Source organism: Sciurus carolinensis, chromosome 13 (assembly GCF_902686445.1).
Source record: "Sciurus carolinensis chromosome 13, mSciCar1.2, whole genome shotgun sequence".
NCBI classification, from domain to species: Eukaryota; Metazoa; Chordata; class Mammalia; order Rodentia; family Sciuridae; genus Sciurus; species Sciurus carolinensis.
In genome coordinates, this window is record NC_062225.1 from 55,700,946 (window position 1) to 55,727,268 (window position 26,323).

Below are 26,323 nucleotides of genomic sequence, written 5' to 3' on the forward strand. Positions count from 1 at the left end.
TTGTCATTGATTACTTTGCTCCTAACTCATCTGATTTCAATTTGGACTGATTTGATCCTAATTTTATTACCATGTAATCTGAATGCACATAATTACTGTAATTATGCTGTAGAGGGAAACAGCTCCTCCGTGGTGGGAAGACCTAAATTTAGGGCTTCCTGGCAAGGGTGCCGTTGGCTGGGTGGACCACAGCTCCCTTGGAGCTGGCAGCAGCCTTAGGGAGCACAGATGCCTTCCCCCGCCCCACCCTCAGAGACACGGGTATTCTGGGCTTCCTCTCAGGGATGTTTGAGTCCCTCTTAGAAGCCCTGGAACAATTAGGGGTCTGAGTTGGCGGTCAGGAGCCCACTGGCTCTGCACCCTCTCACCTTCCAGTTCCTGCTACTCTCTGCTGCAGGTACTCAGTCTGGGGTTCATATGCCACCTGCATCCAAGTGCTTGCTCACCAGGGCACCCTCTCTAGGGAATAGCCTTCCCCAAAAGACCTGGGGAGTAGGAGGGTTCTCTGATATTCTTGGGGCTAGGGAAAGCAAATAACGGTGGAAGGTCTTGCTGCTGGCCTACCTGGATCCTCCCAACCCTCCAAGCCCTGTTCAAGGCCACCTCCTCCATGAAGCCTCCCTAATGCACCCAGCCCTCTCCAGACTTTATATCATTTATGTCAACATCTGAGGAAGAGCCTGTTATTATTTCCATTTTATGGATGAGAAAACCGAGACACAGCAAGGTCACATGCCTTACTCAAGTGCACTCAATGTTTGGGCCGTGGAACTTTGGACCACCCCATCATTCTGTGCCTTCTAAAAGCCTAAAACCCATTACAGGGTGGTTCTGATGTAATTCTCCCCAACCAGAAAGATTGCCCGCATTGGGGCCCAGCGCCAGTATTTCAGACACAGGAATCTGAGCACCAGGGAGTAAAAGGGCAGTGCTGCCTCACCCCCTCACCCTTGTCCACCCTCCCTGCAGCAGAGAAAAGGCATGGGAACAGAGAGGTGGAGACCCGAGGGAGGGCCGGGACCAGTTTCCTGTACTGGGAAGACTGTTAGGATGTGGAATTTACAGAGAGCTTATCACCTCCTGTGGTAGGGCCAGTGATTTGCCTGCTGGATGCTCAAGGAGGGGAGAGTGGCAGGAGGAGTCAGTTGTCCAGGGTGGTAATTATTGGCACCTGTGGTGTATGCCTGGCGCCTGGTCCCTGCTGTCTTTGAACAAACTGGACACATGATGGCAAAGGGTAGGTTAGGTTGGGGTGTCAGGACTACAGGGAGTCAGAGACGGCTGTGTGGAGGCAAAGAACCCATTTTGGCAGACCCTGGGCCCAGAGAACAGATGAAGGAATTGGGGACAGACACTTATTCTGAAGGGTAGGAGAGGTGGGATTGGAGCCAGCATGTGGGAGGAGTGAGACACTTGCTCTGTCACTCAGAGGGTAGAAACAGGACCACCCCTGACATCAGGAGGCTAAATGGGACTAAGGAAGGCTGAGACCGTCTGGAAGTGAGCTCCGAGTTAGAGCAGACATCCATGCAGAGGCTCGGCCCTAGAGGCAAGCAGCCTGGGCGGGGGCTCCGGGATCCTGGCCCTGGACTCCCTCACTGCTCCAAGCTGCTGATTCCTGGGAGTCTTCGGGAGCTTGTGGCAAAGCCACCAACTGGGGAGAGGGCACCCCTTGAGCTACAGTCTCTTAGCAGCTTAGCTGCCTCAGCGGAGGGCAGAGAGCAGGTAGGCGAGCCCAGGCAGGGCCCGCAGGCTGGAGCCGAGAGGACTGAGAGCCGCTGAGAGGGGCTGCCCTCCCTGGGGCCAGGGCTGACTCACCCTTAGCATCACATAGGCCCTTGCCCTCTGGGTGTGAGGTCATCCAAGGCTTCTAAAATGACGGGTGGCTCCAGGCTCACTACTCCCATGCTGGGCAGGTGGGGGGCACCTGTACTTGCCCTCCACTGAACTCTTGACCACATTTCAAGGCTCAACCACAAACTGAAGCCCATCCCGAGTAGGGGACGGCTGGGGGTCCCGAAGCTGGTGGGTCCTCACGAGTCTTCCTCCAGCTCCACGCCCTCCTTCCATGCCAAGCCAGGTACAGCCAACCTCATACCCACCTGCTGCTGCCCTCCCCACAGGCTGCTGGGACCTGGGTCCTGCCCGCCATGACCCAAGCTCACTTACCCAGTGCAGGGGCCCGATGCAGACCTTGGCAGCCATCAGGGGCACGGTGGGGTCTGAGGGTCGCAGCTTCATACACTCCCGTAGCAGTGACACGGCGTAGGCTGACTGCAGAAGCAAGAACAGGGGACATCATCACTGGCCACCCTGGGTCTCCACAGATGGGGTGCCTGCTACCCATGGTGTGGGAGTCCCCCAGACAACCAGTCCTGGCTCGGTACCCCTTTCTTCCCGAGAGCCAGGCAGAGGTCCCGCTGCAGGTCTTGGTGGTGCTGTCAGGTGAGTTTGGGCCTTAGTTTCCTCATCTGAAGAATGGAGGTGAAGATGACCTTGTCCTTAGGGGACAAGACAACAGCTAACAAGACAACAGAGGGAAGCACTGCAAAAGGAATCTGAATTTGAACTACAGAAATTTCAGAGGTAGAAAGGGGCTCTCTAATGTTATGCTAAGCGAAATAAGCCCATCCCAAAGAGTCTAAGGCCAAATGTTCTCTCTGATGTGTGGATGCTAATTCACAATGGCGGGGGGGGGGGGGGGGGGGGGGGGGGGAGAATAGAAGTATTCTGGATTAGACAAGGGGAGTGGAGGGAGGGGAGGGGACATGGGGGTAGGAATGACAGTAAAATGAGTCGGACATTATTATTCCATGTGCATGTATGATTACATGACCTGTGTAGCTCTACATCATGTACAACCAGACAAATGAGAAGTTATGCTCCATTATACATAATGTGTCAAATGTATTCTACTGTCATGGATAACTAATTAGAACAAATTTTTAAAATATTATAAAAAAAAGGGGCTCTCTAAACAGTCTACAGTTGGAGGCAGGTTGGATAGCAGGATGAGGGAGACACAGAGGCTGGCAGGAAAGAAGGAGAGAAGCCAAGCCAACAGAGCTGGAGACAACCTGCAGACAGGAATGTGGCATTCCCCAGGTATCCAGGGATGCAGCCTGGACCTGCTGAGGATGGCGACATGTGGAGGGAGGGCCAGGAGGGAAAAGCAGGATGTTACCATAATGATAAGAACGGCAGCTAACACCTCTCTAGAACTTACTCTGCCAGGCATTGTTCTGAGTCAGGGGTCAGAAGTCACAGCCTACAGGCCAACTCTGGTCCTCGGTCAATTTTTATAAATAAAGTTTAATTGGAACTCAGTCATGCCTGTTCATTTAGGTACTGTGTGTGGCTATCTGTGTGATGGGGTGGCAGAATGGGATAGTCATGACAGATGGGCCTACAAAGTCAAAAATGGCCCTATCTGACCCTTTACAGAAAAAGTTTTCTGACACCCATTTTAAGTGCTTTATAAATATGAAGTCACTTAATTTTCATGACATTTCTCTGAGGCAGGTACTATGACCCTGCTTATAGAAAGTAAAATGCTGAGATGTTAAGGAGATGGCTTCCAGCCACACAGCCTGAGACTGAGCAGGACTTTGCACAGAATCTGCACCAAACTCTGAACCATGACCTTACACAGATTCTATGGGGTTGACCTCAGACTACTCAGACAACCACTACAGACCAGAGAGGAAGCCTGTCTCCCTAACATACAATCAACCTCTCTTTCTCCCTCTCTGAGAGATGGAATCTTCTCAATGAGTCCAACACTTCTCCAGGGAACTCAGCAGTTACCCTCCTGGTGTGTACACCCTTGTACATATGTGACCCCAGGTAGGCGGTGTGTAGTTGGGTGACAATTCCCATGTACTGGCCAAGCTCCCCACTGTCACTTAACTTCTCTCCCTTCCAAGCAACTCTGGGGGGTGCCACTGAAGAAAGGAGGCTCTGGGACTGACCTGCTCAGAGCACAGTGTGACTGACTAGCAGATGCACAACTGGGACCCAACTGGCCTGTGCTCACCCCAGATCTCAGGAAAGGGTAGTTATAAAAAGAGTAAGGCTGGTCCCTTCCCTGTCAAGCTTCCTGTCTTGCCACGTGATTTCTCCCACATACACACATTTCTGCCATGATGACATCTACTATGAGGTCCTTATCAGAGCTGAGCCAATGTTGGCTTCATGTCCTTGAACTCCAAAATGAAGAGCTAAATAAACCTCTTTTCATTTTTTCCAGCCTCAGGTATTTCATTACAGTAACAGAAAACAGACAAATACACCCAGACTTATAAGGTCAACTGCAGTGTCTTTCTTGAGGGCCTGCCCTGGGTCCAGCACTGGGCTAGGGTTTCTGGAGTCACCATGAAAAGGGACATGCATGGCTCTTGCCTCTAATGAGTTTACAGAAAGGCAGGGGAGAAGGCAAGAAGACAAATGCTACCCTCCCCTATTGTACTCTCAGGAAACAAGAGTGTAGGAGGTCAAGTTCAAGAAGATACTGGCAAATGACTGGCTCCAGCAGACTGGGAACCCAGTGTGGGCTGCAGCAAGGGAGGCTGTGTGAGGGGCCTGAAGGAGCTGTCAGGCCCCACGTCCTCTGCAGACCCTCTCTTAAGAATGCCACTCCAAGCCCCTCACACACCCAGCTAGCCTCAGGCTGCTGCTCAGTCTCCTCTGGGCTGCTGACCTTTGAATCCTTGAACTAGAGGACTCTCTAACACTGACCCTCCACATTCCACCCCACCCCTTCCCACCCCACCCCCTCACAGACCAAAAAACGCTGCTATTTAAGGAGCCATCCGAGGACTCGGCAGTAGAGCAGCCGGCTCTTATTTTTTTTTTTTCCTGTCATGCTGGTTACCTAGCAACGCAGCCAATGCAATTGCCGCATGGAGACCAAGAGGAGGAACGACCTAAATCATGCCACGCAACTCATCTGTTATTCCTGAGGGTTCAAATGCCAGGTATATTTATATCTGCCCAGCCTCACCTTCTGGAAGGTACAGAACCTGGATTCCCACCTGGGGCTCTTGACAAAGGCAAACTCGGGTCACTCCTCTGAAAGCTGCTTGGGACAGTTGGGCTGACTGACTTGGTATCCAGGGTTCCCAAGTGGGTGGAGAATGCCTTCCAGAACAATCTCCTGCTGCACTGAGTGCACGGGTGGGGAGAGCCCAGTGTCTCTAGCCAGTGGAGTCTCACACATGAGGAATTAGCTGGTCACCCCAAGTCCCTGTCTGTACGCTCATTTCCTCCTGTGCCCACCGTGCTGGTTCATGAAGGGGCCAAGCTAGGAAAGCAGCTCAGGGTACTGGGAGGGTAGGTACCAGGCTGTGTCCATAGGAAGGTAGGAAGCCCCTTACCTCCCAGGCCATCATGACACCTTTCCCTGAGCCTGGGAACCCCCCAAGAGCTCCCCTAGAAATAAAGGCTAATTTCACATGCAATGCATTTCTCCAAGGAGGGTCCCCAGCTTTCCTCAGTGCCTTCAAGGGTCCCCAGCTTTCCTCTGGGCCTTTCACCTGTGGGTGCTATTAGATTAGAGGTGCTTTCTCTGTTTCCTGGAGGCTGCTCTATGCCACTGTGGCTATTTGCCTAGGTGCCACTTAAACCCCATCCTTCTACCCACTCCAGGCCTGTTCCTTCTACCTTAGGCAGGGCCCTGGGTGTAGCTCAGTGGTAAAGTACTTGCCTAGTATGCATGAGGCCCTGGCTTCCATCCCAGCCCCCCCAAAACACAACAAAAACAAATTCCCCAAATCAAAAAATCTACTACCCCAAGTAGGCTGGTGTCTTCAGGACCTTCAGAGCCCCCCAGCCCCCAGGACTCATCTTTCCAGTCCCTCCGCCTTGGCTCATGCTGCTGTGACTTGTCTGTGCTCTGAATACTGCCTGAGCTTTGATGAGATCCTGCTAAGCCATAGCCAAGAGACCATGTGACTTCAAGATGCTCTGGCCCACGTGGGGAGGGAGGGCTAGGAGGATAAACGTCCAGCCCTGATCCTGGGCTGTGCCCCCAGCCTCTCCCCGTGTGCCAGACCAGGAAGGTCTTCTTCCCCCTCCCTGCCAGGTCCTGGCGGCCTCTCTGCTGAGGCCCGGAGAGGCCTGGCACCCCTCCATTGGTGGAGGCGGCACTGGCACGCTGGGAGGGCCCTCCTCAGAGACAGCTATGGGGCTAGAAATGGAACACGGCACAGATGGGCCAGGGGGCGCGGGATTCCCTCAGCCCCATGAAAGGGCTCTGGGTATTTACAGCTCTTGGAACCATCTGCAACGCATGCCACCTTATTTTCTGCATTCGTAGCATCCTCAGCCCCAACGCCCTCAGCACCCATCTCCGGAAAGGTTTTCCTTTCATGTCACTGCTTAAAATAGAGGCTTATATAAGTGTGATTCTGATCTGAGGAAAAATCAGGAGCGCTGGCACCGGGCCGGGTGATGGAGGGCGAACGTCTGCCCCAGTGCCCCTTGCTCCGGGCGGCCCGCCCCTCCCCCACCAGGCCCCCCGGGCCACATCCACCCTGCAGTTCTCCCTCCAAAGTCCCTACCCGGGCTGCTGCTCCACTCAACCTCCCACCCTTCCCTTCTAGGCAGGCGCCCAACTCACAGGCAGGCCCTTACCCGATGCCTCACCCAGGGGGCTGGAACAGGTCCCTCACCTGGAACCACACCCCATGCCCATCCCACGCAGCCGTACCCAAGTAGCTAGCAGAAGTGCCGCGATGCCCCGTACGCCGCACTCAGAAGAGCACCTGACTCACCCCTGCACACAGGGCACACTGCGACTTGCATGTGGATGTGGGTGTCACTCGGGGTACCCCTCTGTCCGCCCCACCCACACTGCCGGAGATTCAGACAGTTGCTGGAGAAGAGTTCCCAACACCCACCTTCTCCCAGTGCACCTGGCTCCAGAGAAGCCCCCACCCTCCACCTCTGGCCGGGACCAGAGAAACGCAGCTTCCTCTGTGACCCCCAGCATTCCTGGGCCTTACCTTCCCACAAGCCACCATGGAGAGGGCCACTTGGTACCAAAGGTGAAATTCTCCAAATGCAAACTTCATGGCTCGTTCCAGGCACTGGGGAGGGGGAGATGGTCAGCAATTCTTCATCAAGGATCCTCTCCCCTAGCCATGCCATCCCCTTCCAGAGTAACCACTACTAAAGTCACTGCCTTTGGGAGGCTGTAGGAGGCCTATACTTGGTTTTCCTGTTGGAAACCCAGGGGTAACTAGCATGCTATGTGACCCTACACAAATATCTCAACCTCTCTGGTCCTTAGTTCCCATTTCCATAACATGTGAATGATTTCACAGGGCCATGATGAAGAGGAAATAAAATAACATTTGCAAAAAATGCTTTCAAAATGTACACATTCAGTAAAAATAAAACTTTTTATTATGTATGACAGTATTCATATCCTTTTACATGTATGAACTTATTTATTCTTCTCAACAAACCTGAGGTGGGTTCCCTACCCCATTTCACAGATGTGGAAGCTGGGGTTGGTATGACTTGCCAAGGTCACAGGGCCAAAAAAGGGCAGATCAGCCTGGCAGGAAAGTGACGAGCTGGGGCGGGGGTAGGGATAAACGGTGACATCACCAGATTTCCTTATGTACTGTCTGACTCCGGGGAGCAAAGTGGGCTGCAGGGCCAGCCATACCTCAGAGAGCATGACGTACTGCCCCCTCCTGCCCAGGGTGATGCTCAGGAGGTCATAGATGGCTGCCGCATTCTGTAGGCTCACCGCCCGGTCCTCTGCCTGCTCAGGAGCCCGGCTCAGCACCACGTCCCGAGTTGCCTGTGGACAGATGTGGTTTGGGAATGAGTGAGGACAGAGGATATGCAGGTGCTTGTCCCCACAGGTCCCCCACCTTGCTGGCCCAAGCACTACCGCCTTTGTTACCACCCCAAGCTGAGCAAGTAGCCATACTCCCAGAAACAGCCGTTTGCCATTCCAAAGAAGATCCCCTCCAAAAAGAATAGGGCCACAAGCTGGGCATGGTGGCACACGCCTGTGATCCCAGTGACTTGGGAGGCTGAGGCAGGAGGATGGCGAGTTCAAAGCCAGCCTCAGCAAATTAGTGAGACCCTAAGCAATTAAGCAAGACCCCGTCTCTAAATAAAAATAAAAAGGCTCAGTGGTTAAGCACTCAGTAGCTCAGTGGTTAAGCACCCCTGGGTTCAATCCCTGGAACAACAAAACAAAACAACAACAAAAAAGTGCCACAACCATACAGCTGTCATCTAAATGCATCCACTGTTACCTTTAGCAACTGTCCTTTGTAGTAGTTTACTGTTTCTCAATGCAGGATCCAATCCTGGACCATGCCCATTAGTGTTTCATCTGGAAGAGACCCTCAGCCTCTCTTCCATGGCACTGACATTGATGGTGGAGCTGTTTTCTAGAATGCTCCTTGTGTGTTTGCAATTCTCCACAACCACAGCAAGAACTTCAGATAACATGGGACTGCCTGGATTGGGCAGGGGGCTCTGCTGCTCCACTCCTGGGAGGGGAGTTAGGGCTGTGGCCTCTCAATGCCACCTTCTCCGCCCTCCATCCCACCTCTTCCTGGGTCTAGTCCAGAGGGGGCCTGGCTCCTCTCTGTCCCAGCCGAGTGAGCATCCCCACACCTAAGGGCTCTGCCCCAGCCTCCAGCACAATGGATTTCAGTGGCTCCCACAGTGGCCAGATGGCTGCTCATGAGGGGAGGAGAGGGAAAGTGTGTTTTGAATCCATGGTTCAGTGCAATGCAGAAGGCACTCCTTGTCACCAGGCCTGAAACCCCCATCAAGGATGGGGGACTCTTCTGTGGCCTGTGGCATGTGGTCCCACATCCTGCCCACCTCCACACCCTGGGGCAGAAGACAGGGTGGAAAGGGAACAGCTGACATTAGGGGCTCTGAGCAGCAACAGGGCAGGGACCAGGCTGAGGACAATGAAATGACAACTGGGTCCGAAAGCCCCCCCGCCCTGTCCCCCCACCATAGACACATGCGTGTGCAGTCCCAGGGCTGTGCCTGAGCTGAGGCAAAGCTGAGCTCCGGCCAGAAGCTCCTGCTGGCTGCTCCCAGTCACCCTCTCTGCCAAAGGGACCTCTGTCCTGTCCAGCATCTCTCTCCCTTTGTCTGCCCCTCCTCAAGAACAAGGACTCACCTTCCTGACAGGACAGGAAGCAGCTCCAGGCCCTGAAACCTTGGCCTCCCTCATCAGATCCACAGGACCCTCCCGCACCCAGGTGGTCCTGCCTCTCACTCCTCTGCTCCTCCAGCTCCTCCAGATCCGGGGCTGAGGCTCCCAGGAGCAAGTGGCTGGGGAGACAGAAAAGCCATGGCCCGCTGGTTCCGGCCGTGACGTGACGGGAACTGAAGTGTGCTCTCCAGGAGGCCTCTGGAAGCCAGCAACTCCCAGCCCCAAGGAGGCAGCTCATCCACCGAGGCATTTCAAACAGGGGGACAGACAAGTGGCCAGGGGTGCTGACAGCTGCCCCTTGAGTCAAATTCAGTGAGAGCTGCCCATTTCTCCAGGGACATGGGGCCCAGCAGAAAATGCCTAGGAGAGTATGGGGTGCCAGGAATTCCCCAGAAAGCCTGGTCACTGGAGCCAGCCTGGTTATCGAGAACTGATCGCGGCTCCACAGTGTTCAGGGAGATGGGGTGGGGAAGGAAAGGGCCAGGAACCCCGCTCCCTCCCAGTGAAACCCACCACGCAGCCACCAACAGGGATTCTGGGGAGAGGTTTTCCAGGAGCTGAGAAGAAACACAACCCTCCTCTCCTCCCCAGCCTGTACCTCCTGCTCCTTCTCTAGCAGCTGAGGTGGAGCCCAGGGAGGGGGACTCTACCAGTGGGGGGGCAATGAGAAGAAGAGGAACAGGGACCCTGCCCCAGGGAGATCCAGGGAGGGGGATACAGATGCAAATGCTGAGTGGAACCTGACCTGGAATTTTGATGGGCTGGAGAAGTCAGGATGGAAGGGGAGAGGTTGGGTGGCTTGCAGAGGTGGCTTTTCGCTTTTCCTTTTTTATTTTATTTTTTTGGTACAGGGGATTGAATCTAGGGGTGCTCAACCACTGAGCCACATCCCCAGCCCACTTTTGTGTTTTTATTTAGAGACAGGGTCTCATTGAGTTGCTGGGGGCCTCGCTCAGTTGCTGAGACTGGCTTGGAACTTTGATCCTCCTGCCTCAGCCTCCTGAGCAGCTGTGCTCAGCTTTGCTTTTCTCGTCATTTTTTTTCACCCCCAGTACTGGGGGCTGAACCTGGGGCCTCATACATGCCAGATAAGCACTGCACCACTGAGCTACCTCCCCGCCCCACCCCCCTTTCTTATTTCCTTTTGAGACAGGGTCTTACTAAGTTGCTGAAGCTGGCTGTGAACTTGGGATCCTCCTGCCTCATGTCTTGAGGAGCTGGGATTACAGGCACAGCCACCATGCCTGACTAGGGGTGGCTTTTCTCGGGGTGGGGGCGTGAGGCCTGGCTGGGAACATCCAGAGCCTGTGCATCCACCTCTGCAGATCTGCCATGTTCAGGGGACAGTGAGCAGCCACCTGTCACTACTGTCCTTGATATAAAATTTGAACCTCCTTCTGTGACTGCCCACTGGCCAGCTCCTCTTCTGCCACAGGAAACTCCTTAAAGCTCCCTGTCATCATCAAGGCCCTAATTTAGTCATGCTGCAGCCCTGTCAATCTGGATGCCTTCTGGTTCTTTAAAACGTAGTCAAAGTGGCCCCTTCCTGCAGCTGATGCATCTCGCAGGCATCCCTGTCTGGTTCCTCGGTTCTTGTGACATGGCTGTGTCATCTCGAGACTGAGCCCCTAGCACAGCCTCCCACACAGAACTTGAAGCAACGCCCCAGGGAGGAAGATTCAAACCCCATCCACCCTAGACCTTGGCCTAGAGGAGAATGGGCCACTGAGGTTGAGCTGCTTGGAGGGAGGGGTGGATTTTCAGAACTGGGCATTAATTAGGTCAGAAGAATAGGAACAGAAGAGAGGACTACAGCGGAGCGAATCCTCCTCCTGGTTTCTGGGGCCAGCAGGGAAGGCAGGCTCTTGGGAGCCCTTAGATCTTATGCAAAACAGCACCTGTGCCAAGAGGAAAGCATGCTTCCCCAGAGGACAGCCAGAAGCAGAGCTTTGCCCCAGGTTACTATGGCTTTGGGGCAGGGCTGCCTTGAAACATGGTGGTTGCTGGGCAGCGACTGTGTATGTAACCATGGTAACAGGGTGGGGTGGGGGAAACTGGCAGAAAGAAGGAAGTTGTGGGGGCTGGCGGGTGAAGCCACAAGAGTAGGAATTCATGTGAGGCTCAGCAGCCCGAGCAAGACTCTGTGGCCAGGGCCCCAGACACTACAGGACTTGCAGTCCCCGGCTGTCCCACTTCCTCCTCCCCAGCTCACTGGCCTCAAGCACACAGGCCCCAGGCTCCCGCAACTGCCTGCACAGAACCACCCTTCCACCATCTACAAGTCCTCAGATTCTGGCTTTCATCGGGAGATCCTCCAGATCAAATGCAACCACATGTGAAATGTGCCGGCACCCTTAAAGCAACACACAGCCACTCAACTGCCTCCCGCCACCCTCCTCCGTACTGCTCTCGGGAGAATGGCAGAATAATCTCCCAGGGTTTCTCCCTGCCTAGCACTCACTACCACGACCCCAGTGCCCAGACCCAGGTACCCTGTCTCTGGGAATGCTCTTGTTTAAAGCGGTGCATTTAATCCCAAGCAGACCTTCCATGGTTGTCCCTGCTTCTAGCCTTTGTCCCTTTGGCAGTTCTCCTAAAGCTTCTGGTGGCCCCAGAAGGGGAATCCAATGCTCCTCCCCACAAACCCCTTCACCCAACAGCTTACGCTGCCAGCTGGACACACTTCTGCTCTTCGGACAAGTATTCATGAGGCAAACGTGGGAATCTCCATTTCCCCAGGCTGGCCCACCTGAAAGCTAAGGCAGATGTGACTCATGTTCCAATAACCGTCCCTAGGTGTGTGTTATGCATTACCCTTTCAGAAGCCGAATTCTCATGTCCATCATCTTATCTGGCCTCACAGTAACTCCATGAAGCAGGTAGTGATAAAGTCATGGATCCCCTATTTCCAGATGAGGATGCTGAGTTCCAATCTCCACTGGCCAGTCCAAGACCTGTTGCTTGCCCAAGCCCTAGCTGCCCCTTGCTCTTCTGCCTGCTTCTTCTGAACTGGCAAGGTGCAAGCTCAGTTCCTAACCTCTGCAGGCTGCAGGATTCAGACGACACTGACCTTCACCCTCTGCCCAGCCCTGTTTCTCCTCTCTAATCCTAGACTGAGACAGGGCTCCAGTCTAAGAGAAAGAAAGGGGAGAACTTTGTAAACGACATCTTATCATTCTCAAAACAGCCTTCTTGGGTATTATCGTCCTACTTTACAGATGAGAAGACTGAGTAAAACCGAGGGGGCAAGTCAGCTGACCAACACATACAGATAGGTGGTGGAGACCTGGATTAGAACCCAGACATTCCCTGTTGCCAGGGGTCCCTGGGGAAGTGTCCAATACCTTCATTCGTGTCACCAGAGAACCTGGGTTGGCTCTGGTTAAGAAAAAACAAAAGCAAGGCTGAGAAGGTAGCTCAGTGTAGTGGGCCTGCCTGGCCTGTGCAAGGGTCCAGGTTCCATCACTAGTCCAGGGGCTGGGATGGGGTGGGGACGAAACAAAACACAGGCCAGGCCAGGCTTCCCAGTCAGGCCTCAGGTGCTGCTTGTCTGCAAAGAACATGCTACTGGGGCAGTGTGTGGGAGACCCTGCTTAGCCCTGTTCTCAGAGACAGCTTTCCACAGACCAAGGAGCGAGCCACTGCCGACACCCGCAACAATCACCCTAGGAAGGAGCCTCCCAGCAACATCGTGCCCAGTGCCTCCCCCTCCCTGGAGGTGGCTGTCACATTCTGCTCCTGCTGTTGTCCCCCACTGGCAGACATAATTACCACCGGCTTTTGAGCTGCCAGTCCACAGAGCCAAGAAATAACATGCTCTGAGACATGCTCCATCTACCCAGCGACCTGGGCCAGACCCATGCCAGCCCCCGTGTGCCTGCCTCTGTGGGCTCCCATGACAGAAGTCACAGCTCTTCTGGCAGCCAGCGAGAGCCTCTCCCACCACCAGTGGAGACAGGCCCAAGCTGCCAGCGCTACCAGCCCCTTCACCATCACAGCCGCCAGCAGAGCAGGGCCTGTGTCCCAGCAAACCAGACGCCAAAACTTAGAGCAATCTGTCTCATCTTCTGACTCCCAAATGGAACCAAGCCCAGGAAGTCCTTAAACACACACACACACACACACACACGCACACACACACGCATGGGCCGGGGTTGCAGCTCAGTGGTAGAGCACTTGGCTAGTCCGTGCAAGGCCCTGGGTTCAAACCTCAGCAACACGCACCAAAAAAAAAAACCCCAAAAAACAAAAAACAAAAAAACAAACAAAAAAAAAACCAAACAAAAAACCCCAAAATGACAAAGAAAACCCCACAAACTGAATGATATCTTCAATATTTCAACCATATCAGAACCTACATGTTCTAAAAAAAAAAAAAAAATTGACTAATTGGAATCAAGTATTTTTCAGGACAAATATACATATCAAACAACTAAAATGGACTAGGCATCTTTGTGTCCATTTCCTAATTCGATCCCACCAAACTCCTGCTGGAAAGGCCTATTAGCTCCATTTTATAAGCGAGGAAACCAAAGTTCAGAGAGGTAAGAATTTTTTCCCCAGGCTGCACAGGATATGAATGGCAAATTCAAGATTCAAATATCCAGACACCTAGCATTGGGTATGGCAAAAAGCTAGTTTGCTAGCCTGGCAGGATCCCAGTGCCCGGGGCTGTATCCATCTATCCACCCTCACTCTGCAACAGACTTCCATGCCCTTTCTATTTCTGAGAGAGTAAACTGGCAGTGACTTCTTCCCCAATTGAAAAAAAAAAAACAAGGACCTAAGGATTCAGTTTGCTTTTCAGCACATATTTTTATGCTCTGGATCAAAATTTTGGAAAAGATGAAGATTTGTCTATTTCCTGGTTCTTCAACTGTTTAAGAAAATCAGACTGGTTTGATATACAGATTCTTGCAAAAACTAGAATTTGGCTGGATGTGGTGGTGCATATCTATAATCCCAGCTACTCAGGAGGCTGAGGCAGGAGGATTGAAAGTTAGGGGCCAGCATGATGGATAGATGGATGGATGGATGGATGGATGGTGGGTGGGTGGGTGTATATGTATGTATGAATGAGTGAGTATATCAGTGGATGAATGGAGAGTGGGTGAATGAATTTTAAAATGTTCTTTTGGCCCAAAAGTCACAAAATTAAATCCAAAACACAAACCTTGAATCAGTTATAACTCATATCCCTGCATTTCTGTGAAAGCATTTGTAATTTCTTTCTTTCTTTGGTACTAGGGATTGAACCCAGGAACACTCAACCACTCAGCCACATCCCAGCCCTTTAAAGAAGTATTTTATTTAGAAATAGGGTCTCATTAAATTGCTTAGTGCCTCGATAAGTTGCTGAGGCTGGCTTTGAACTTGTGATCCTCCTGCCTCAGTCTCCCAAGCTGCCGGGATTACAGGCATGTGCCACTACATCTGTAGTTTCTATTTTCCTTGTCTTTCAAGAGCTTCCTCATTCATTCTGATCACACATTTATGTGTAACAAAATTCATAACAAAAACCATATCCAAGGCACCAGACTTATGTCCCTATCCCATTCAGCTACTCTTCTGAGTCCCAAGCCACAAACTAGGGTGCTGTGCCCAGAAAGCTTACAAACACCCTCCCCTGGAGCGGCTGCTCTGGTCATCCTAGAAGAGGAGGAGTGATAATGATTATGGGCTGGCTCTGCGGGAACAGCTTTCACTGCAGTGAAAGGAATTCTGCATCACTGGCAGAACTCGTGTAGCAGCCAAGGATGCCAGCTGCTTTTCTAGAAGTTTCTCCCCAAGACCGCCATCTGCAACCAAACCCAGCCAGCATCAAAGAGAGATGAGGAAAATCCCACAGGCACATGAGGCCAGACTGAGGGTGCATGGAACCCTGGGGTTCACCCGAGGGGTCAGAGCAGGAGCTTGGGGAGGTGGGTAGAGTGGAACCCACACCTAGCTCTCAACCTTGATAGAATCAAGGTTGAAATCCTAGTTGATCAAGAATGCAACTGGAGGGAAGGCAGATGTAAAAGAAAGGCAGGAGGGAAGGCAGGTCTGGTCTCTGAGGTACAGCTCCAAGCCACAGAGGCCAGATTTAGAATGAAGAAGGAAAGGTCTCTGTAGATGAGATACTAAAGCTAAGTCCATTGACGATGCTCTGCCCCCAAATTTCCACATGTCTGACAGGCTGGGTGTGGGCAAGAGGAAACAAACCAGACAACCCTGTGGCAGTACCTCTTCCCAGTACCCTGCAAACAACTGCAGCATTTTCCAGGACAGTACCAGGCCAGACAGCTAGGACCCCTGAGTCTCCCGGCCAGGTCAGCCAGACGTGTTTTCCTTTGCAAAACTGGAAAGAGCAGCTTGGAGGGAAGGCACGTATTCAGAAGCATCACCTGGCTTCAAGTGTGGGCCACTCTACACTTGGAGATTTGAAGCAGCTTTAGGTAAGGGGGCAAAACAACCGTAAGGGATCTGGTCCTGGGAGCCCAGATCAAATCAGTTACAGAAAACAGGTCGGTGGGACGGAGCCCAGCCTCAAACCCTGCCTTGGAGAAAATGATAGCCATGGTTACACTAACAATGGCATGTCCCTGTTTGCAAAGCCCTCTCTAAGACTTCATGCATTCAATTCTCAAAATTACCTCTCTGGACAGCCCTTTTATAGTTGAGAAAACCAAGGATCAGAGCTGGTAGCAAGGGATAGAATCAAGGTTGAAATCCAGGAGCTTACCTTGGGACCTGCACTTTTAAAAGCTCTTTAGGGAGATGGTTGTGGTTTGAATCATGACCACAAGGCTTATTAATATGTGACCTTGATCAAGAAATATACCTATCCAGGCACTTACTTTTCTCATCTGTAAAATGGGAACCTGTTGGTATTAAACTGAACATTTCCTGAGAAAGGTCCACTGCCTTTTTTTTGGTACTGGGGATTGAACCCTGTGAACACTAGACCTGGCACTCAGCACCTCCATCCCATTAGGCTAACCAGCTAGGTTTCCTCCCCTAGCAGCCCTTACCTTCCTCACAAGCACACCTCCAGCACACCCTACAGGACGCCTGCCAGCTGACACTCCACATCAAGTACCCACCAAATGCCCAGACACAGGGACTTTAGACCCAAAGTGGCAGAGGAAGGAGTGTCTCTGCCCCATGGTCTATCAAACCTCCCGCTGTCTACCTGCCAGGAGACCTGTGGAGCCAGTCACGACTCAACCATCAAAGTTCCCTAAACAAGCCCTGACACTGTCCCTCCCAGATGTCCAAAGAAACATTCATTTCTAGTTGTTCAGAGACCCAGATCAAGGGGTCTTGGTTTCTTTACCTTTATTTCTCTTTTTTTGGTACTAGAGATTGAACCCAGGGGCACTTAACCACTGAGCCACATCCCCAGCCCTTTTTATTTTTATTCAGAGACAGGGTCTCAACTAAGTTGCTGAGGCTGGCTCTGAACTCTCGCAATCCTCCTGCCTCAGCCTCCAGAGTTGCTGGGATATCAGGCATGTGCCACTGTGCCCAGCTTAACCTCCACCTCTGCACACTGCTTTCAGGGGCGCTGTTTTAGAAAACCTAATCTGGTGGTCCTGCCTTACCAGCTCAGACAGACACGGTTGGAAGACGTGGACCCAGCCATGGGGACATACACCTCTGTACTTGGTTTGGGGGTCCCAGCTGCATCCTTACCACGTCCTCCTCAGACCTGTCCAGTCCATCCTTTATCTCACCATCTCCTAATCATCCAACTATGATGCTCCTTTGTGGAGCTTTGCAAGCACTCTGGTGACAGGAAAACACTGCCTGCCTCATCCCCCAGCCCAGGACATGGAAATGGGTCTCATGAGAAAGTCTAAACAGAACTTCCTGTGTGATTTGTCCAGCACTCCGCCTCTGCCTTATTTTTCCAGAGCAGGCATACACAGATACCCTGGATACTGGGATTATTAATGTATTGTCCCCTCCCTGACTAGAATGTAAGCTCCCATAGGGGCACTGACTTTTCTCTCCTTGGTTGTTGCAGCAACTCTGGCATCTAGAACAGGGCCAAGCACAAGGCAAGTAATCAAGAACTGCTGTGGGAACACATGAGTTCCATCCACGCTTACCTGAGTTACCATCATCTCATAGGGAGGAAACTGAGAAAGAGACTGAGTGATTTGCCCTTGGCCCTCAGTTAACAAAGACAGAGCTGGAACCTGAACCCAGGCCTCCTGCCTCCAAAGCTCATGGAACTCCTGCTCGCCCCCTGCTGTGCTCCTGTCTCGGTCACAGCACTCGGCACCATGCTGCTTAGGCCAACTGTTGACTTGTAATAATCATCTTTTGCAACCCCAGAGGAGGAGAAGGGCACTCAGTCCCTACTCATCTGGGAACACAGACCAGGCCTCCCAATGCAGCCTGTGCTAAGCCTAAGAACTTGAACTCACCTTCCTTATGGGGGAGCAGGGCCAAGGTGCTCCCTCATTAGGTGCATCCCTGGGAGGCAGAGCTTGGCCAGGAAATGGGCGGCCTTCGCCTAAGCTCTATAAGACCCGCCCCCCAGGATCAGAGGCCCCAAAAGGTGCCCGGGGCTTACCATGGACTCACTGATGAGCAGCAGCAGGAGGGCCTCCTCGATGTTATCCTTGGGGCAGTAGAGGCTGAAAGACAAACAGCAGCCCTGGCTCCAGCCCAGCCCTCACCAATGGTCTGGCCCACTGTGCAACCTTCTGCCCTGAGTGAGCACCAGCTTGGTAAGGTGACCCTCTTCTGCATAATTCACAGGCACCAGATACCACACGCAGCTCTTTAACATGCCCCAGAGTTATGGATCTGAAAGACTGCAGGTGGTCTTGGGTAAGACATGGCCCTCCCAGCCCCTGGCACTGCCTGAAGCAGCTGGGCAAGGAAGAAGTTCTTCCTGTTGGCCCCAGACCCCATCTTTGTTGGCACAAATAAGAAAGGGGTGTGTCAGGCAAGAATATCAGGAAGGTAGGTAACCGTCAGATAACGTGTTTGGCTTCTGGGTCTTACAGGAGTCTCCCTGCACCCAACCCTTGTCTCTGAAGAGTCTGCCTGGCCCTGTGCAGGGGAGAGGCTGGGAGGGTGCAGGGCACAGACCCTGTGCACAACGGGAGACTGGAGAGGTCCAGCAGGGCAGGTGAACTCACTTGTCCCCTTCATACAGGTGAGGTTTCCGCAGGGCCTGTGTGACAAAGGAATTCTCCTCCTTGCTCATGAACTCCGGCAGAGGGTGGGACAGGGGGCTCCAGTAGCACTCCTCACTCAGGGAGTGCAGCAAGACCCCCGCCAGGTGCTTGGCCGCCATCTGGCAGAAAGGGAGGAACTCAGATCTGGGCACAAGGGCTCTTCCCTGGCTCACCCGGATGGCCCTCCGCCCACGGTCCAGCCAATCTGCCCGCCTTGCAGTGTGCTGCCTCTCTACTCCTAAGGGCCTCCTTGCTTCGGTCACTCCTCCAGCACGGAGGCTGCCCCACCCCTTCCTTTGGCCTTAGGTAGCTCTACTTCATCTTTTCTCTCCTCTCCTAGACTGGAGGTTCATTTCCTCCTTCTCCTGACCCCAGGGAAAGCAGCACAGCTCTGAGCATCCTGCAAGCCCTTAAAAGAGGCGGAGAAGGGCAGGAGGCCACAGGCACAGGCAGTCCTTCCTACCAGGAGCCAGGCTAAGATTCTGATAAGTGACCAAAATTCCAGTGGAGCATCTGTGGTTATGACTTTAGATGAATTAAGACCTAAGAAGGCAGGCCTGAGTCGGGGCAAGAGAGCAAAGTCAAGGATATTTGTTAGGAAACAAATTCCTGAGAATTACTGATATGGCCTTGCTAGGACAGGTTTGCTGGGGATGGCATGGCAGTAGATTTTAACTCTCGTTCTGCTCTGGTGAGAAGGACTTGATGGTGCTTCTCGGGCTCAGTGAGAAGAGCCATGTGAATCATGAGTAATGTCTGCCACGCACAGGGACAGGTAGGCACCTACACATGACAACGCTGCCATCCCTGATCCAGGGGCTGCCTGCTAGCACTTCTGTTGTCTCCCACTGAAACTGACCCCTGAAAAACAGCCACAGCCAGCAGTCACGTTACCACTTTGAAGTTCTGCGTTGCTTTGGTCTCCACGGTCCGCAGAACCTCCCGGAGTTCCCTCATGCCCTTCACAATGTTCCTGGAGAGAGGGAGACAGAAACAGGGTCATTACCAGCCCTGGTCCCACGGATATCCTCATTAAGTCTACAGATCCAGGGAGGAGCCTGCCTGCTTGAGTTTTCTTTGAACACCTCCAGTTACTGAAATGAAAGGTCAGAGTTGGAACTCCAGGTCTCTGGAGGCCCTGGACATTGGCAAGCAAAGAGGAAGGAGGTTCCTTCTCTCCCAAAGCCTCTAGCAACTCAGGTTCACCACCAAAAGGATACCAAGGTTGAGTACTGCAAACAAAGGTGTCACCTTGGCCCAAGTGCCTCTGGGTTTTTGGACTTGAGCCAGCTTCGATTCTGCGCCTACCTGCTATATCTGGTCCATGCTGGAACCTGTCCTCACTTCTACATCTCCCTCGCCAGGCCCAGGGTGGCCCGCCTCACCTTGCGTCTGATGGCCACACCAGCCAGAACACTCCCTCTGGTCAGCCCTCTGTGTCCTGACATAATTTTTAGGGTTGTTAGAGTGTGACCCATAGTGAGAAACATGCCTCACGTTGCAGGCGGTGGTCACACAGGCCTTCTTCACTTAACCCTGAAGTTCCTCAGCACAGTATCTATCTCCACTATTTGAGGTCAGCTCTGATGTCTTCCATTTTACCTCTCTCCCTACCCTGCTTTTTAAAATGCTGGCTGCAGTCCACACCGTCCATCTTGCAACCCACCAACGAGTTGTGTCCTTCAGTTCGAAAGCACCTCCCAGCACCCTAGGAGTGTCCAGATGGCACACAGAGGCCAACTGCATCTTCCCCAGGTCAGCCTCCTCTGCAGTTCCCAGTCTAGGCCTTACTACAGTCTCCTGGGACTATCAGGCCACCCCTTCCATCTTCTCCATCTCAGCTCCCACCACTCAGGCAAGCTCTTTCTGAACAACCATGGTTCTCAATGTCGAGCGTTGGCAATGGCTTCTCCACTGCCTTCAACAGCCTCTCCCCTCATGAGCCTTTAAAAACTAGTTAGAGCGTCACTCTCTCCACCAAGGCCTCTCAGTCCCTCCCCAAGCTTGCCTCGCCTGGCTGTTAATTCCTCTTCTGAAGCAAATATGGCACCCTGAGGTCATTGTGGGTTTACCCTGGCACACTGTGGCCTCCCAAGGGTGGGGCTTGGTTCCCACGTGTTCCTGAAGCTCAGTTCCATCACAACTCCTGCTCACAGCACACACTCAGGTGGGAGATGCACGACCCTGCTCATTTGCTGGGGGTGGGGGTGGGGGTTCCCTGATACACCACAAAGAGAAAGCAAGGGCTGCCAGTTCAGCAAATATAACAAAGATCACAGAGGGTGACCAGCCAGCCCCTCAACTCCCTAAGGTTCCTGGGGGCCTTGGGGTCTAGGAGCTAGAGAAGGGTAAGTTTGCAGAAGCAAGTGCTTGGCCTTCAGGGAAGCTCTGGCTTCAGACAAGAAAACTATGCAAACTGCTAACATTATAAATGGCTCCATTCTCAGCCTTGGTTTTAGGCTGAGTCAGAGTCATGATCTTCCCAGCCTGCCTCGTGCTCTGAAGAGGTAAGCAGGAAAGGGAGTGTTAACATCCTTAGAAACAGCTCAAGTCCAGGTGCTGCTACTGACGGCCGGGTGGCCCAGGGGGGTGGGCTGGCCTCTGTGGGCTACGGTCTCCTTGTCTAGAAAACAAGGACTTCTGTCAAGCTCAGTGTCTCCTGACTTCTGTTGTCTGTATACCCCTATGTCCACAATTTCTCCCATCATCTGCTCATCACTAGTATTATTTATATAACACTTTATACCTTCTTTCTTTTTACTTCAGTATGTATCTCACCTTAACCGAAACACCTGAAATCATGGGTTTCTTGTACTGGTTGTATTTATTTATTTATTTTAAATTTCACCAATAGATATTAAAATACAGAAATTACTGGGGATTGAACCCAGGGCCTCATGCATACTAAGCAAGTGCTCTACCACTAAGCTACAGAACTGCCTTTTTTTTTTTTTTTTTTTTTTGCAGTACTGGGGATCAAACCCAGGGCCTCGCAAGCACTCTACCGACTGAGCTATCTCCCCAGTCCAGAACTGCTTTTTAAAAGTTAGTGCCTGTCACTTAAAATCACCTTGTGCATCACCAGAGGTACCTGTCCCACACTCTAAGAAATGAAAATGTAGAAAAGAGGTTCTCAAAGCTTGGTCCCTGTACTAACAGCATCGGCAGTGTCCCAGGAGCTTGTTGGAAATGCAATTTGGCTTCCATCACAGCTCCAGGGGGTCCTGAAGGACACTCAAGGTTGAGAACCACTGGCTTAGATGACTCCCAGTGCCCTCTAGTTCTCCTTGTCTAAGAAGCCAGTTTTCAGAAGAGACAATTTGACATGGAAAACGGGGCTCTGCAGCCAGATGCCAAATCTTCACTCTTAGGGACATGAGGTGGCGTCTCTGAGTCCTAGACTCCTGTCTGTAGGAGGATTCCCCATCTCCTCAAACAAAGATGTCAGGAAGATGAGGGACACAAAGCCCAGGCACGCCCAAGCATGCGGGAGAGGCTCACTAAATAGTATTTTCCTTTCTCCTAATCTGTATTTTAAAGATCATATTATGGATGTTTTAACTTTTATTATTTTGCCTGGAAGCTCAGGAGCTAATGACCGTGGTGGGGGCAGGGGGAGTGCCTGGTGCCTGAGGGAATCCTCTGGCTTTGTGTCCATCTGTCTCCTACCAGCCCTGGCCCACAGGGGACATCGAGGATTCCCTGGTAGATGAACCAAGACCGGGGACAGGCCTGGAGGCCCCCACAAGCCTCGAGAGGAAGAGTTGGCAGTAGAGATCCTTCAGTCCCTTAGAGGCCTTCCGTCTCAGAAGCCAGAGATGGACAGTAGGCCACAGGCCAGGCCCAGTCAGCTGTGGGGCCAGGGTGGCACCAGCCATCACGAGGGGAAAGAATAAAGACAAGACTGCAGGAGCTCCCAGCCAAGAGGGGAGATGGCTGGTCATGGGAACCCAGTCCACAGAACGGCAAGGCCAGAAACTGGGTCAAACAGCCATGGGCCGAGGTGGGCTGTCCCTGAGGCTGCCCGGGGCCCTGTGGTCCAAAGGACGCCAACAGTTGCCTGGACCTCGGGTGATTTTCCACTCTGTGGGCTACCTGCCAGTCTCCTCCCTGGCAGCCTGGCCCAGGCTGCTACAAGGAGGCTGGAGCCAAGGGTGATTACAGCCTCTTCTTCCCACTCCACTGCAAGGACCAACCTCTCTTTTCTGCTGCCAGGAGAGCCCAGCCTTTACTCCTGACATCAGCATCACCCCTGTATCAGCAGATTGGCACCACCTGGGGGCTGGAGGAGCAGGGCGGGGAATCCTGACTCCAACCCCCCAAGCACAAGTAAGGAGTCAGCGGCTGCATGTAATAAGATCCTGTGTCCCAAAAGTTGTGTCTCATTATTTTTAAACTTACAAGGGATTTTGGCCTCTAAATAAGCTCCCAGGAATTCTATAGCAAAGCAAATCATCACCCTCAGGCATGTTTTGAGCAAATCTCAATTTTTGTTGAATGTCCTTAAAAAGAAAAAACACACAGAGGTGCCAGTGGCCAGGGCTGCAAGGCGGAGATGTGGGATCCCATCCGACGCTGCCCTGTTCCGCAACATTGGGAATGCCCCCCTGCCTCAGCTTACTTCTCTGAGAAACAAAAAAACAGAGGGGGCTTCTCAAGCACCTCCGATGGCCACCGGCCTGAGCAATCCTGGCCCAGGCTAAAGCTGCCTGTGCCAGGTGGAGCCGGGGCTTTTCCGAGCATTTCTGGCTGCCTCGTGAGAGGCCAGCTTGAAAGATCTCTTTGTTCTCGTCTCTCCTGCTGACCTTTCTGAGCCAAGCTGCCCACTTTTAACAATATCCAAACAGGGCCTCAAACAAATCCTGGCCCAGAAACAGGCTGCGTGGGGAGAAGCCAGGAAGCCATTTATTCCAACTAAAGTAAAGCCCGACTGGCCAGGAGCAGAGAGAGAGAGGTGCATGCGGTGATGGACCAACGACAACAGACAACAGCTTTCTCGGGGAGGCTTCCAGGTGGGACTGCAAGGGAGGTGGCTGGCTCCTCCAGACCCTCCGCCAGCAGCAGGTGGTGGTGTGTGCATTTTTCAAAGCCCTTCTCCTTGTTCAGTCTTTGTGGTTTCTGATGAGGTGAGTGAGGTCAACAGGCCCCATTATCCCAGCACAAGTGCAAAGGGTTTTGGTATAAAGAAAGCCCCAAGGGGAAAAAGCTACACTCATACATTGCTGGTGGGGCTGCAAATTAGTGCAGACACTCTGGAAAGCAATGTGGAGATTCCTTAGAAAACTTGGAATGGACCCACCATTTGACCCAGCTATCCCACTCCTCAGCCTATACCCAAAGGACTTAAAATCAGTATACTACAGAGATACAGCCACATCAATGTTCACAGCTGCTCAATTCACAATAGCCAGATTGTGGAACCAACCTAGATGCCCTTCAATTAATGAATGGATAAAGAAACTGTGGTATATATATACAATGGAATATTACTCAGCCATAAAGAATAACAAAATTATGGCATTTGCAGGCAAATGGATGAAATTGGAGAATATCATGCTAAGTGAGATAAGCCAATCTCAAAAAACCAAAGGACGAATGATCTCGCTGATAAGCGGATGATGACACATAATGGGGAGTGGTGGGGGCAAGAATGGAGGAAGGAGGGACTGTATAGAGGGAAAAGAGGGGTGGGAGGGGTGGGGGGAAGGAAAAAATAACAGAATGAATCAAACATCATTACCCTATGTAAATGTATGATTACACAAATGGTATGCTGTTACTCCATCTACAAACAGAAACAACATGTATCCCATTTGTTTACAAATAAATTAAAGAAAAAAAAAAAAGGCCCCAAGAAATTGTGGCTGAATAAATAAAGTCCCTTCTCCCAGAGGGGAAAGTAAGGCCTGGAAGGTGTCTCCTTCACAGGTCATGACCTTTAGCAATGGCAGCGGCAGGCTTACAGTAGTCACTAAGGGCTCAGATCTTACTCCCTTTTCAGCCTGGAAAAAGCCAGCACCAGTCTTTCGACCTGGAGCACTTACGCCCTCCTTTCCGGGCCATTTGAACTCCAGAACTCCTGGGACTTAATCTGCAAATCTTTACAAAGTGCCCACTGCATACCAAGTACCTGGTCATCAGCCCTGTTGGCAAAAGGCAGTCAGTGGAATAAATTAAGAGACTGAATGAGTGGATGACTATCTTGTGTGGTCTTGCGTGCAAGAAGCCTGCAGTCTTGTTAAGTTAGCCACACTCCTGATTGACCTGGAGCTCAGCAAAGTGTTTTGCACACAGTGGGTGCTTAATGAATTTTTGCTTAGGGGGACTGTTTTGATTTGAATCAGAGAAGGAGAAAATTACATGGAATTAATCACTGAAAGGAATCAAAACAGATGCTGGTGCACAGGATCCCAACCAGAAGTCCCCCAACCAGAAGTCTGCATTTCAGGACTGGATCGTGTGTGAGAGGTTTCCAGTCAAAGACCCAGAAGAGTGAGCATAGCCAGTTGGCAGAACCCAACAGCTGGAGGGTTGATTCGGGAGACAAGGTGAGGTGAAGTTCAAATAGTTAGCAAGATGTACACTTCAGCCAGAGATCTAAATCACCCTTTCAAAAACTAAAATTCTTCAGCTCCAGCCCCAGAATAAGGATGTGCTCAGAGGACTGCGGATGCCCAGGCAATGGGCTCTTTCTTTCCAGTGAGGTGGTGGATGGGCAGTGGTTAAGGTGGGGAGGTGGGTGCAAACAATAAATACAGGGTGTAATGTGTTAATAGAGAGGCTGGGATGGGTCCTGGAGGCGTCCCATGACTCAAAGCACTGTACAGAGCACAGGGGCTCATAGCACAGGTTTCACTATTGGGTGAGTCTGGTCCTTTAACTCCCCTGAGAACAATCCATCTCCTGCTCTCCCCTGGTCCTGCACACACTGATGGCTGCTGAGAATAAGACAAAATTACTGCTTCTTGCAAACACTTCACGTGGGTCCACCAAACAGCAGTCTGGGTTTCTGATGATGTTTCCATACTTTCCCACTCACTGCTTAGCTGGCAAGTGCAGCAGAAGGTGTAAGTTCATGTGCCATCGCGCGCGCGCACACACAAACACACACACACACACACACACCAGGGAAAGGGAGACTGAACAACTGCCAGTCCCAGAGAGCTGCCTTAGAAAACATATTCACTCCCTTCTCTGTTGTTTGGTTTGGGTACAGTGAGTACATGTTGCTTTTCTAATTTAATTTTTTTTTTTTTTTTTTTTTTTTTAATGAACAAGCATAAAACCTACAGCCCACTTGGTTCAAGGCACATGGCCCATGCTCACCACAACCCTGAGTACTGAATGGATGGAGGCAGAGAGAGGGGGAAAAAAATGAAGAGAAAGGGCCCTTTGCCCACCACGGGTGAAGGAGCAGAGCCAGCTCTCGGCCCTGCTCTTGGCAGATGCCCAGGCATTCAGTCCTAGTGAGGTCAGAGTCACTGACAGGGACAACCAGCTTCCCCAGCATTTCACTACAGCACATCGCCTCCTTCCCCTCCCAGCCCCCCGCTGCCTCACCCCTGGAGCTGCTTCATGCAGGTGAACCACGATGGGTCCGATGGGTCCGGCTGCCCTTATCCCCTTGTCCCTCTGCCCCCCAACACAACAGAAAGGCGCTCCCTGCAGACAGTCCTGCGGCCCTAGAACTGCCTGGAGAGAAGTTCCAACCAGAGTCCACGGCTGCCCTCTAGTGGCAGAAAGGGAAAGTGACACCCCCAGGTGTCCCAACCCCCACCCTTTGTATGGGAGCCTCCCGATTCCTGACGGTTCCTTCGGGTGAGCACTTTGGGATTTAGCTCAGTTAGAAATGCTTGTCATCATCCACAGAGTAGGCGGTAGGAGTCATCCGGAGAAATTAACTGCTGGATCAATAGGGCAAGGCCCCTGGAGAAAGTTA

General features: G+C 52.1%; 1 protein-coding gene across 1 annotated transcript in view; it reads right to left on the minus strand.

Moving 5' to 3' along the window:
* The window catches only part of Ttc7a (tetratricopeptide repeat domain 7A), a 118,401-nt gene that overhangs the window by 56,726 nt on the left and 35,352 nt on the right, over positions 1-26,323 (minus strand). The window contains exons 6-11 of the mRNA XM_047521937.1: positions 19,279-19,357; positions 18,346-18,503; positions 17,772-17,835; positions 7,676-7,813; positions 7,005-7,088; positions 2,170-2,274 (exon numbers count right to left, since the gene is read on the minus strand). Of these exons, the coding sequence (XP_047377893.1) occupies positions 2,170-2,274; positions 7,005-7,088; positions 7,676-7,813; positions 17,772-17,835; positions 18,346-18,503; positions 19,279-19,357 (628 nt within the window). The remainder of the gene's footprint in view (positions 1-2,169; positions 2,275-7,004; positions 7,089-7,675; positions 7,814-17,771; positions 17,836-18,345; positions 18,504-19,278; positions 19,358-26,323) is intronic.